General features: G+C 35.1%; 1 protein-coding gene across 4 annotated transcripts in view; it reads left to right on the top strand.

Moving 5' to 3' along the window:
• The window catches only part of ESYT2 (extended synaptotagmin 2), an 89770-nt gene that overhangs the window by 65456 nt on the left and 10989 nt on the right, over positions 1 to 13325 (top strand). For 2 of the 4 annotated variants that reach the window (XM_075045492.1, XM_075045518.1), the window contains exons 12-17: positions 369 to 458; positions 1008 to 1103; positions 3828 to 3929; positions 10397 to 10471; positions 12327 to 12413; positions 13174 to 13323. In XM_075045492.1, coding sequence (XP_074901593.1) covers positions 369 to 458; positions 1008 to 1103; positions 3828 to 3929; positions 10397 to 10471; positions 12327 to 12413; positions 13174 to 13323 — 600 coding nt within the window. Of the gene's footprint in view, positions 1 to 368; positions 459 to 1007; positions 1104 to 3827; positions 3930 to 8344; positions 8408 to 10396; positions 10472 to 12326; positions 12414 to 13173; positions 13324 to 13325 lie in introns of all 4 variants that reach the window. The other 2 variants (XM_075045500.1, XM_075045509.1) reach the window with 2 other exon arrangements.

The following is a 13325-nucleotide window of genomic DNA, read 5'->3' as shown; positions in this document are numbered from 1 at the left end:
TTATTATTAGACTGAGCAGACTAATTTTTGTCCTATAAGTAAGACAGATTTTGTAGTAATGTTATGCAGGGTTTGTATTTCCAGAACATCTTTACAGAACTTAAAGAATTCTCTTGATATTTTATAAATGCTTTTACTGTATAACATAGAGGTTTGTATGGCTGTTTTTGTTATTCTGTGTTGTAATATTTAGTGTGAAATATGACCTTTTAAACAATGGAACAGATCTTTTCAGGTTAGGCAGACTTCAGCTCTGCAAGAAAGATTTCTAGTAGAGCTTAGCATTTCCTAAATACCCTGAAGAGCCAATTGCAATCATGTATTTGTTTGGTGTCAGATTATTTCACATTACTTTGCTTAACTTTTAGTGGTTTACTTTGGATGAAGTGTCCAAAGGAAAATTGCATTTAAAACTGGAATGGCTCACATTGATGCCAACTGCTGAAAATCTAGATAAGGTATTAAAGGAACACACTACTTTTATCCTAATCTTAATTGTTGTGGGTGGGGTTTTTTTGTTGCGGGTTTTGGGGGGGGTGGTGTGAAGTATGTAAGTAATTTAATTCTGTAGCTGTTATGAATTTGGATAAACCTGTAACTTTATTCCAAGCTGTTTGTCTTTAGAAAGCTCAAACCGGTCATAGTTGTCAATGTACTCTTGTGGCATGGGATTTTAAAATGCTTTTGTTGTCCTACTCTTTTTTCTTAATGTTATGGTTTGAGAATATCAGCTAACATTTCATTAGCATGGGAGATAAAGCTGGATATGATACTATAATCTGTCCAGTCTAAAAAAAAAAAATATTTAGGAAATGGGGTGGAAATTTCTATAAAAATGGATTTGAAGTATCTATGTGAGTCTTGAAAACTTATTTCTTGTTCTTCATAGTGTGCATTTGTGAATGTTTACATTTTGGGAGAGGTTTTTAAAATATTTTTCAGGAATGGGACAGAAATAATGATGATATTTGATTTTCAGAAAGGCTTACAGTATGTTTTTCGTTTAGGTGCTAACAAGCATTAGAGCTGATAAGGACCAAGCCAATGATGGGCTTTCTTCTGCATTGCTTATTCTCTATTTGGACTCGGCAAGAAACCTGCCCGTAAGTTATATTCTAATGGATACCCTTTTCTCGTGGGTATCTCTTGTGTACTTCCAGCATGTCTTGCTTGGTAGTATGGCACACTGCTTTACTAACACACATTATGCCATGTTTTCTATACTTTGTCTCGTTTCAAAACGTGTAATGTAAGGTCCACATTTCTAGTATTCTAGTATTATAGATATATATTTAATAAAACATTACTCTTTAATCAGTGTGATTTTTCTTTAAAGAATGCTCCTTTCCTGGACTTGAAAGGCTGCATGTTTTTATTAGACAGTGTTTTCCATAAATAGTATGGGATTAGCATGAGGAATTTTAAGGAACTAACCAGGAAAAGGCCCACTTCCTTGAGTTCAGGTAAACTTGCTTGCTTTGGCTTAGGGTATCTGTGGTAGATTTGAAGGTACTGAAGTCCTCATTATGAAACTAATACTGTGTAGTTGATGTTACAGTGGCAGAATACTTGTGTGAGACTTCTGTCAGGTTGTCATTTGGAGTATTGTTTATTTGCTTGTGCAAAACATAAACCCCAAAAAACTAATGGTTCTGTCATTATATGGATTATACTATGGGACTGTGAAATAGCATGTTTATGACAATCACAGACTGTTTTGTAGTTTATTTCAGGATAGTAAAGTACTGTTCCTTGTTGTAAATGATAGAAATAATAACGTAAACCCTACCATAAATAGATATGTGAAGCATAACACTTGAGTTTTGCTGTTTTTCAGCATTGCTATTAGATGAGAAATTCTGGAAGTGGTGACTGAAGTACTAATCAGAGAACAAAGTTTTCAAGCCTCAGATTTTTTTTTTAATGCATTTTGCAAATTTGTCCACTCAAATTTAAGTTAAAATGCTGCATCAAACAGAGTGGTAACAAATAAAACCTTAGTAGCCTAAACAGTTCACATCACTGACTAGTGATTTCATGTCTGTTCCAGGGTGTATAGAGGAGTGTTTGGAAGTAGTATTTATAGGTTATTTTAAAAGCTAAAAAGTTGTAGCTCATTTGAAAGAGAGTCCTTCGTTATCTTTTTTACTTCACTATATTGAATTCAGGGGAACTCTGGATTTTACTCAAATTGTTACAAGTTTAACATATTTGTTAAAATACACTAAAGCCTTTTACTTAATAGTTTAAAGTTCTCCCATCCAGAATTTCCAATTTTTTTTCCATAAAACTGCTTTTCTATATTAGATTAGCTTCTCCAGCAAATACTCAGAGGCTTTGTTCTAAGTTTAGTTTTTTTCCTTCCTATTTTAAACATTCTGTAACATTGTCTCCCTCCTTCAGAAAGGTTAGGCTGCAAGTCTTAAGTTCTACCTACTTTTGAGGACAGTATTTTAATTTCAGTGTCTTATTCAGTACTTCCAGTCAGTAGATCTCTAAACTCCAGGGCTCAGAAAGGGGAAGTTCCTTGCACAAAGCTGACCAATTAGGAAATCTGGGAACAGGATCTCGTATTTCTTATTGCTGTGTCTGATGTTCTGTCTACAGTACAAGATTGCCTGGGCAGGTTGGGAATAAGGATGGTCACAGTGTGGGACCTGTTTAACCCTCTTTTTTTTGTTTCTTGCTCTACCAGCCCAGAAAAGCAGTTGCTACAAATAACTCAGTATTTAACTTTAATTCATTTTCTTTCCAGAAATGTGTTATAAAGAATGTGATAGAAAGTAACATTGAACAGTTGCAAATTCCATTTACAAGTTTATAACAATAAAATAATACAATACTGTGTTGAATTCAAGTTGTCCAAAACCAGATACAAAAAGGCTTCACAGTTAGGTGGGGGGAAAAATATCATGGGAAGACTTCTTCATGTAGGAGAGCTGAAAAGATTCCTATAGATTCTATAAAGACAATGCTTAGATAATGTTATGGAGCTGCTAGCCAAACTGCAGTAAATTATAGTGAATACAGATTTTTTATGTCCCTTTGATTCTAATATGGAACAACATTTACAAGACTAAACATGAAAGTCTGTTGGCTTCTCATGTTGTGCTCATATTCACTGGTAGGGGTTGTGTAGTGTAATAGCAAAATTAATTGCTCTTTTGGATTGCTTGTATTTATGGGGAACAAAAAGTTCAGAGAGAATGAAGTAATTTTAATACTTCTCAATAGTTTTGAAGACTTTTGTCCAAAACGTGTTACAGCTGAAATATTTTCTGGATGAATTAAGTACTTTTTATTACCTTCAGAATGGATTTCTTAAGTTAATGCTTATCACTGGTACATTTTAGATCTTGTCATCAGCCTTGGTTTTTTTGAGTTATAGTGGATAATCCCCATGCCAGGTGTTTCTTTTGCACAGATGCATCATAGTTGTGGGTTTCTGAGACACTGGGATGATTTATCTGAAACATGTTTCAAGTGAAACAGAAACAGTCTGGAAGGCGGGTCTCTAAATTTACTTAGTTGGATCTGCCGTATAAATCTGAACTACCAAGAGTAAGCTTGGAAAGTGGGTTAATATATTTGAATAATTAATAAAATATTAAAATAAAAAAAGTTTCACCTTGCTGCACTATAGAAAGTCATTTAACAGCTGAAACTATTTGTAATGACAAATATTTACTTACTTTTTGTTATCTGCTGTTTTCTCTGGAATCTTTTGACTGTTTTCCTTAACTTTTTTGTGTAGTAAAGCTGCTTATGCATTCATTCTGCCACAATCCCATCACTCTGCTTTCTCCTTCCATTTCCATCTTCCTAAGAGTATCTACGAGGGAAACTTTGGGTGTGGATACTTAAAAGAGAGGAGAGCATCGGGACTAGTCTTTTGTGAAAACACTACCTCACTCTATAGAGCACTATTTGTGAGTTCTCTGGTATTATTTGTATTGTACCTTTTATCTGCCAGAGTGTGGATTAGTGCTACTAAAGCCACTCACTCTAGTGGAATGAGAGCATGCAATTTGTTTTGCTGCATGGTTTCAACAAGTGTGCATTGTTTTTGTGCTATTTTTATTGCATTTTAAAGGCTATTTAAATTTCATTGATCAGCATATCATTGGGTAAGTAATTAACTTTTTATGATAAAGACCCAAAGTAAGTTTGTTGTAAAAGCTCTTACATTTAACTTAAATTGCTGATTCATTGAGAAATAAAATGCATACTATACTAGCACACTGTGTGCTGGTGAATTGTTGGCTTTTATTGCAAAGAAATTAAACTAAGAAATATTACAACCGGCATCCCTGTAGTTTCTTTAAAAGGTGATGTACTCAATGTTTATAAGAACTTGCAACCTCTCCACATTGGTTCAAGTATTGCTTTAAAAATGGTTGTGGTTCTTTGTGCTCCCCAAACTATAAATTCCCTTGTAAATTCTATTTCACTCCATGATGCTCCTTGTTTTGCAAATTCCCAAGCTCCTTTTCTTTTTTTCAAATTTGTCTGTAGTCAGGAAAATCTAGCCTAGGGAGAACCACCAATTAATATTTTTTGCTTGAATTTAATGTTACAATATTATTACAAATTAATGATCCTCTGAATATCTTACACTTAAAGCTGCAAACACAACCTTGGTATTTTCAAAAAAAAAAGAGAATCTGTTCAGCATAAGAACTCTTTTGCCAAGGAGAGGTGGGTATGCCATTGTAGATTGTGCAGATAAATTTGTTGCTGGCTGGCTACTTTTGGCTCATATCCTAAACCTTGATTTAAAAACACCTTCCCCTCTGCTCCTTCCAAACCCCAACAAAACCCTTTTCTGTGGTCCTTTCAGTTAGTTCCTCTGTAGAAGTTAATTTTAAAGTATCAAAAAAGTTATGTCCGTTACCGAATGAGTAAGAAATGCAGTTCATAAGCTGTAGTTCAGTTATCTTGGTTTTAAAACTGATAAGTAGTTTCAGTTTCTTTTAGTTATAAAAATACTGGATACATCCTAAAAATAATAATAATTAAAAAAAAAAATTAAAAAGCTTCATAAAGAGTGTAACCCTGATGTTTTCATTGATCTTAGGGTCTTTGCATTAGGACATGTTGTCTACATGTAACAGCATCTATTTAGACATTGGAGAAATCTTTCCAAATCCCCAAAGTGAGTTGTGAGTCAGAGTGGAACACAACCATTTTAAGATAGCTAGGTCTGGATTTCCTTCACCAGCACTGTTAACTGCCTTGTTCTGCAGTTGCATGGGTGCTAGTCTTGCAGCAAGCAAGAGGATGAGATTTGTGGGTGGAGGCCAGGAGAGAGGAGAGGACTGTGGTAGCCCAGAGATAACAACAGCTTCAGCAGTCATAAAACTGCATCTTGTTTTCAGGGCATCTTTAAACACAAGGTATTATGCAAACATTCGCACCTGCAGGTTCAGATATCTAATTGACATGTAACATGAGTTACTTGGCTGGGGGGGTGTGGGGGGCTAAAAAGGGGGCTCACTTTATATAGGGAGAGGAAAATCTAATGCCCAGAGTGCTCTCTGTTCCTTTCTAGACAGTTTTCTTGACTGCTGGAACCTAGCTTCATGACACATATTTCAGACATTTACCTATTTAAATCTGATTTACCTGAAGTTAAGGAGTGTGAATAGTGTTCTTAGTATGATTTCCACAAGTGAGTAACACTAGTTTTATGGTATGTTATTATTAGTTCATAACAATTTTTCTTTTAATTTGTTGTTTATATTACATATAAATTATTCATATTTTGAATCAGCTCTTACAGCTCAGTGACTGTCTTCTGGTAATCACTTGAGGAAGCACTCACAGATTTAGAAACTTCTAAAGCCTCATTTTAACCCCAAGCAAGGTTTAGTGAGTCAACAGAAGTAACGAGCTGTACTCCAAAGCATATTGAATTAGGATCTGGCTTAGTAGCAAAACAGCTTATTAGTTGTGGTATAATTTATGGGTTTGTTACTGGGATTTACTGCAAATATCACTGGCTGTTACAGAATGCTAGCCTGAAATCTGATTTATTCTACTGGCTCAGTTATCAGTATAGTTCTTGGATACCTGTCCCCTTTTCCTGTAACTGCAGAGACACTTAGAACCATAGCAAGACAATTTTGTCACCCAAGGCAAGACCTTTTCTTGGCTTTTTATATTGAATACTCCCTTTTCTTCTCCTAGTCTTCTCCCGCCCAGCCTTTCAGCCACCATCCTCATGGACCTGCAGCTCCTTCCCTTGAAGCCTGAAGTCTGGCTTAAACATACTTGCCCCAGCTGATGTCCCTCTTGGCCTATCCTTGCTATGATTCCAGAGGAATTGAGACATGTTCAATATCCAGGAATCATTGGTTGCCTGCCTTTGTAATTGATCACATAGGTTTGTTTTTGACTTTTAAAATTCTTTGAAATAATAATATAGGGGGAAAAAAATGTGTACTGAATATGCAGGTGCAAATGTGAAGGAAAGATGGCCAGTAAGTTGAGGGGCAGGTTAGGATTCAAAATTATCTTGATGAATTCCAGATACAATCTGAAAAAATAAGGTACATTCCATAGAGGACGTTCATGGCACCCATATAAATGTGGGATGGAAATAGTTGTCTGATGGATAGCACTACAGAAATAGATCTGTAGTTGTGCTGTATCATATTGTTATGAAAGACAAAAACCATACTGTATACAGAAAAGAAGAATGTAGCCTGTAAGATGTATGGACTAATCCTTCTGTTCTATTTAGCCATTACTAAGGTCCTGATTTTGGCCACAGCAATTTAAGATCTGGAGGACAGCAGTGATGATGATGGGAAAGCCAGTAAACGTGACTACCAGAGGAAAGAGAGTTTAGCCTTAGGAAGTAAAGATAGGGATGGAAATGCTAGAAGGTTGCTGCAAACAAAGTGTCTTTTTCATGTTTGTCAGAAAACAAGAAACAGTGCTTAAAGTCCAGAAAGGAACATACCTGTTGGGCATTAAAAAAATTTCTAATGAAAAGGATAGTTAAACATTAGAATTGATATGCCTAAGGATATTGTGCAGTATCCATCTTTGAAGGTCTTTAAGTGCAATAGTAAGTCCCTAAGGTATTAGATAAATAGCTGTGGAAGATTTCTTAATTTTATTTTAAGAAAAATAATCATTAAAAAAAATCCCACAAAACCAACCAAACCTTATTTCTGGTTTTCTCCAGTTTCATCGTATTGTATGTTCATTCTGAAATAGAAATTTTAAAGCTGAATGCCAGGAATCTTACAATTTATATTGGCCAGCATCAGGATATGACATTCCAAAAGAAAATGTAAAAAAGTATTTCTGCATAAAGGTTAAATCTCTCTTCAAATTTTAGTCACTTTTGGATTTGAATTTCAGGAAGGCATTTGTTTTGGCAGAGCATTAATAATGTTGGTTCCTGTTCATAAACCAGCATGTTTAAAAAGGCCGTGATGCATTTTTTTTGTTGCTACACACTACAGCTTTTAAAGCAGAATTCTCCCTTGAAACAAAAATTTGTGCTTAAAGAAAAAAACAGCCATAAGTACACTAATTTAAAGTCTGTTTTATTTCAAAATCATATTTCCTGAAATTATTTCTTAGGAGTTGAATGCAAATTTTCTGTAACACTGTTCTACTTCACGTGTCACTTGAAGAATAGTATATTATTCTAAAAAAAAATTTAAAGATTTGCTTAATTAGTGGAAAGTAGTCAGAAGTTTTGTCCTCCTAAATCAGTTCAAATTCCTACTAATGTATTTGAATGTCTTCATTCAACTGAGTAAAGTAGTAGACCTTCATTCTAGTTAGCATGCAGTGTTTGTATCGTTTATCTGCTGAAGAGGCTTAAACAACTTCCATTTTTATAATGATCTAAGTCTTATCAATACTTTTAGCATTGTAATTTCTCCCATAAAAGGACTCCTTCACATAATTACTTATCGTCAGAGAAGCTTCTATGTTGTGAAAATATACTTAAGCAAGTTTAAAAAAGTTCATTCAGAAGGCAGTCCATAGGACATCAGGCATTCAATAAAACCTATTTTTGAAGTTTCTTTATTATGGTAAAAAAAACTGGTGAGGGAAATATAAGTGGACTGAAAGTGAGTATACTAGTTTTAGAGCAGAATGCAAACATTAAGAGAGGACAAGAGGAAAAAAAAAAGGTTTTGTCAGACGCTGTGGTTCCTTCATTGTTTTGTTTGAAAGATTTTTGGGTTTTTTCTAGGTTGTTTTTTTTCCCCCGCTTTGTCCTATGTTGTCATGTCATAATTAATTAACCTAGTGAAATTGCTTCATTGCATGACTTATTAACCCTTCCTATGTTCATTCTCTCCTGACTTAAAAGCATAATCCATTAGAATTTAATCCTGATGGCTTGAAGAAGGCTGCTGTTCAGAAAGCCCTGAAGGTAAAACTAATGTAGTTGTCCATATAAGGTCACAAAATTAATTGGAAATGCACAAACGCACTTCACTTCCAACAGTGGGTGGATTTCTGTTGCCAGATATATATTTAGTGCAATTCCATTTTACTTAAATTTGGTTTCAAGAATCAATCAAGCCATTGGTAAAATACTATGGTCTGTGGTACTTGGAATTTTAGATCAGCTAAGTGGAGTATAGACTGCTTTAGAAGACTGGGAAAAAAAAAAATAGTCCTGAGAACTAATTTGAAATAGTAACTAAAGACCAAACCTGACATGAAAGCTAAGACATCTGTTACATACCGAGTGATACTTTATTGGTCAACTCTGAATGACTAACCAATAAAATCAATCTCTGACGTTTTGAAATAATCTTGTTTCTCCTAGATGTTTTTAGAAATCTTTACATCTTTTATATAAATGCTAAATAAATTTAGCCCAGCTTTTTGATATGGAAGACGTGGAGTTGAGAGGCAAACTTGGAAGGCATAAACCAAGTTCTCAGCTGGTTGAACTTGGACAAGAGGCAGTCTCTAATAGACTGTCAACAGCAAATCTGTCAGTAGCAGGTGTTAGAGGTGTGTTATATGTGTGTGCACATATTGCTACCTATTTAGCATGAATTAAAATTATATTTACATATCAGCATAAGCAACAGGGTCTTTCTGTCACCTTCTGTAGTTTCATCTTTTTATGAAGAAAAGAGAGTTTCAGGCACCTTTTCATGGACAAAGCAAAACCGAAACATGTCACCTACCATTTTTAAACACTACCAGTTGGAGTATAATCTGACTTTCTTTCTGTTCCTTAAACCTTTGTATTTTGTTGTCTTTGGTGAGAGCTAAATATTTTTTATTAGAAATCATGAAAACAAGAAATGCTGCATTCATCCAAGAAAGGAGTGCTTACTTAACAGCTATTTTCTAAAGGAAACTATGGTTATAAGCAGTGTGTCACATTAAAGTCAAGTAATATTAGTGGAAATATGATGTCCAAAATGTAAGTTCAGATCCAAAATTATCTAAAATATGCACATTCTTAATTTAAAACTATAAAATATTTGAATCACTTGGTTGTAATTGTGACCTTACATGCATTAAGTAGATTTTAACTAATTTTCTGTTTACATACCTGATCTGTACAATTTCCTACATGGTACAATTCAAAGTCTATTATTAACCATGTATACTATATTTTCTAGGCCTTTTAAACTGCATTAACAGCTGCTTGAGATGATTAACTTTCATGTCTAACTTCTTTCTGACTTAAATTTTTGTTAGGTTAATTTAAAGTTTGTGAAAGAAACATGTAGTTGGGAATGTTCCTTTGTGTATATAATTTGTTTCTAAACTGATGTTTATTTTTGCAGTTTGATGTAGTGCTATACAGCTGGTGAGCAAGGCTCAGATATGGCAGATGGTTGATCTCTAATAAAGAGTATTTGGTAAACTGTAGAAATATACATCAGGTACATTATAGTGCATCTTCTTTTTCCCCAGACTAAAAAGTGGGGAATATCAATGTTGTGGTATTACATCCAATTTAGTAATACTACTGCAATGTGAATAAAGTAAACTTCCTGAGTTTGTGCTTTCTCCATATCTCCCATCTGCATGCAATATTCATTTTGCAGTTTTAACTACGCTTCATGAGCTTTCGGGGTTGTAATGCTCATTAAAGGATAAGAATTTGCACCTTACCAATTTCATTCAAAGAAAATGGAAAGGAGTCTAAAACTCCGGCTTATTTGTAGCATTTTGCTTCAGCGTGTTTAGGGTAGTTGGATGCCTTCATGTTAGTGTGTTCACCAGTTACTAGGCAGTCTGCCATTCAACCCTGTTGAATAAAATACTGAGAATAAGAGATAAGCGTGTAATAGAATGCATATATGATTTGTACTTCTAAGATGCAAGTTTCAGAGGAGAGAGGTTTTGCATTGTTCTGAAGGCGAAGTTTTTGCTTTTTCTTTACCAGTCAGGAAAGAAAATAAACAGCAATCCCAACCCACTTGTTTTGCTGTCAGTTGGACACAAGGCACAGGAAAGTAAGGTAAGTTCCTACTTTTTATACTTGGCTCTGTCTACAAAAATTTGGTGGCTCTGTGGCTTGGCATTGGCTGTCAAGCCATTGGGTATATATACTGCACTAAAAGTAACCACCAGAACTGAAATTGCCAACAAGAAGCCAAGGATTGAACACGTGCTTACTCAGTTTAAACTGTCTGTGAGACCAAATTTTTTACTATTTGTGGGTGTCCTTCCACAGTAGGTTCTGATCTGCAACTGGGATTCCTACAGTAGTGATTATATAAAAAACAGTGTTGGCAAGCAGCAGGCTTTGAAATACTGATCAAGATTTGAAAATTTACAGAATTGCAGAGTTAGAGAAATGTCTGGGTCAAAAAGGACACGGAAGATCATCTGCTTGAACCTTTTGCTTAGAGTAGGGCCTTAGATTAGCCAACGTGTTATAGCTCTCAGGAGCTCGTAGTTTAGCCAGGCTACTTTGTTATCTCTGCTGCTTTTTCTGCTTTGAGGTATGGACCATTTTTGTGCTTTGAGGGCTGGCCTCTAGCACTCGTAAGCTCCTTTGCCCTCCAAGATAGACACTCATGGAATCCCTTCTAACAGTTTGGAATACCTTCTAACAGTTCCTAGAGCAAGTTGAAATCTGCTTTTATTCTGCCATTTGTTTTCCTCATGCCCCTTAAATTCTGTGATCTTAAGGTCTCTGTAGCCAAGGCTGCTGTTGACAGTTACATCTGCAAAACACTATTCCTCATTTGTAAGGGGTAGACTCAGAAGAACACTACTCCTAGTCAATACATTCAATGATTGAGAACAACCGTAAGACAACAGTATGTGTTTTCATAGCACAAACCTTTAAACTGGTTGTGCACCACTGTGCTGCTTTCCCAGAAAACATTAGAATAATTGAAGCTCTCAGTGAGAACCTGGTTCTGCAGATCTGAGACAGATTTGAATTGTCTGAAGAAGGTGTCATCCATCTCTTTTTCCTAATTGGATGGTCTGTAACAGATGTCTGTCATGAGATCAATCTTGATGGTGATCCCTGTGATTCTGACCCAAGGTATTCAACATACTTGTCACCCATAACTAACCTCTGTGTATTCAAATGGCTCTTTAAAATAAAATACCAACAGTGAAGTGATACCTAGATAGGTAGATATATGCAATATCAGTGTGGGGTGGTTGGTTTTTTTTTTGTTTGTTTGTTTTTTGGTTTTTTTTTGTTTTTTTTTTTAAGTAAAAGTGTCAATGAGCCAAAAGGAGAGGACATCTAATTTGGCTTCTTCATACCCTGTCAAAAATTGTCACAAAGCATAAACTGGATCTTGTATACAATCTTAATTTTGATATCTATTAGAGAATGCAGGTAGAAATTCAAGTCCTTTGTTCCTGGAGATAGCTTTTTTTTTTTATGAGTGCTTTTTTCTCTCTCTGCATACACCCTCCCCATTAATGAGTTGCTGAAAGTAGTGAGATTTGGCATGGAAATCTTCCACATGGCTACTTGGGAGATTAGAAGGAAAAATATTAGTTTCTAGGAGTTTCACTGAGTTATCCCCTATAGAGAAGTATGAGAAGAGAGAGAATGTGCCAGTCTGAAGACCTTGCATTTGTTCATAGACTGGTGTGAAAGTGTTTTACTTTACATACAGCAACTTCAATGCAAAACATATTCTACTACATGTCCTGTGTATAATTTTATATGTGATATTATATATGCCTTGAGTAGATCCCACTTGGCCTTTGTTTAAAAATGTGAAGTTTCAGACATAAATTTTGCAAAGCCAAAATGAAAAATGTAGTCAACTCTTGACACCAGCTTTATTAGACAAAAATTTTTTATAATTCATACGCTTTGTGTTGTCTAACTTTAGATTCGATACAAGACCAATGAACCAGTATGGGAGGAAAACTTTACTTTCTTTGTACACAATCCCAAAAGACAAGATCTTGAAGTTGAGGTATGTTGTCTCACTCTCTTTAGATACCTTTCTTTTCTAAGACATTGCAGTAGTAACATTCAGACATTACAGGCTGTTATGAAATGAGACTGAATATATTATAAACACCATTAAAACTATAGTTAAAGTGTTTTTTAAGACCAGCCTCTGAAATGTTTAATTGCATTTACTACTAAAAGGAAGAAAGACTATAACCAATCTCTCACCAGAAGAACATGATGGTTGTCTTAAAAAAAGTGAAAAAAGTAAATTTTTATACCTGTTTCGAACCTTAACAGTCTTAACTGCTAGCAGAAATTGCTGACTTGTTTCCTTTCTCATCCCAAGTCTTTGTTTTATCCAAATACCATATCCCTTTACACTGCTGACATGTCATTTCCATAGTTCAAAGAGACTGAAGCGTAAATGAGGACTGTCCTAGTTACTATTCCTTGAACAGTTGTGGGAAGTAATTTTCACACAGACCATTTGGAAACCATGTAGTTATTTTGATCAAGGGTCAGGTAGATGTAGATGAGCTGGTTAGTCTTCTGTCTTGCTTTTGCTGTAGAAGATTGGGATGAAGAAACTAGGCATTGAGTATATTTGGCGTTTCCCTCTTCAATGTAAAGTTATCTTATGATCAGGAAAATTTGGTTTAAGAACAAACTACATTTGATATTTGGATATTTTTTTTTAATAAAACTGTCATTTCCTTTTCTTTCTCTGAATTCTTACAAAGCAGATGCTACAAAATGACTTAGCTTCTGTGTTCCTTCAGGTGAGGGATGAACAGCACCAGTGTTCTTTGGGGAACTTCAAGCTGCCTCTAAGCCAGTTGCTAGAGAGTGAAGATTTAACTATGCATCAGCGGTTCCACCTGAGCAACTCCGGTCCAAACAGCACTATAAACATGAAGATTGCACTCAGGGT

Source organism: Buteo buteo, chromosome 2 (assembly GCF_964188355.1).
Source record: "Buteo buteo chromosome 2, bButBut1.hap1.1, whole genome shotgun sequence".
NCBI lineage: Eukaryota > Metazoa > Chordata > Aves > Accipitriformes > Accipitridae > Buteo > Buteo buteo.
Note: the sequence above shows the minus strand (reverse complement) of the source record. Positions and strands in the feature narration are given on the sequence as shown.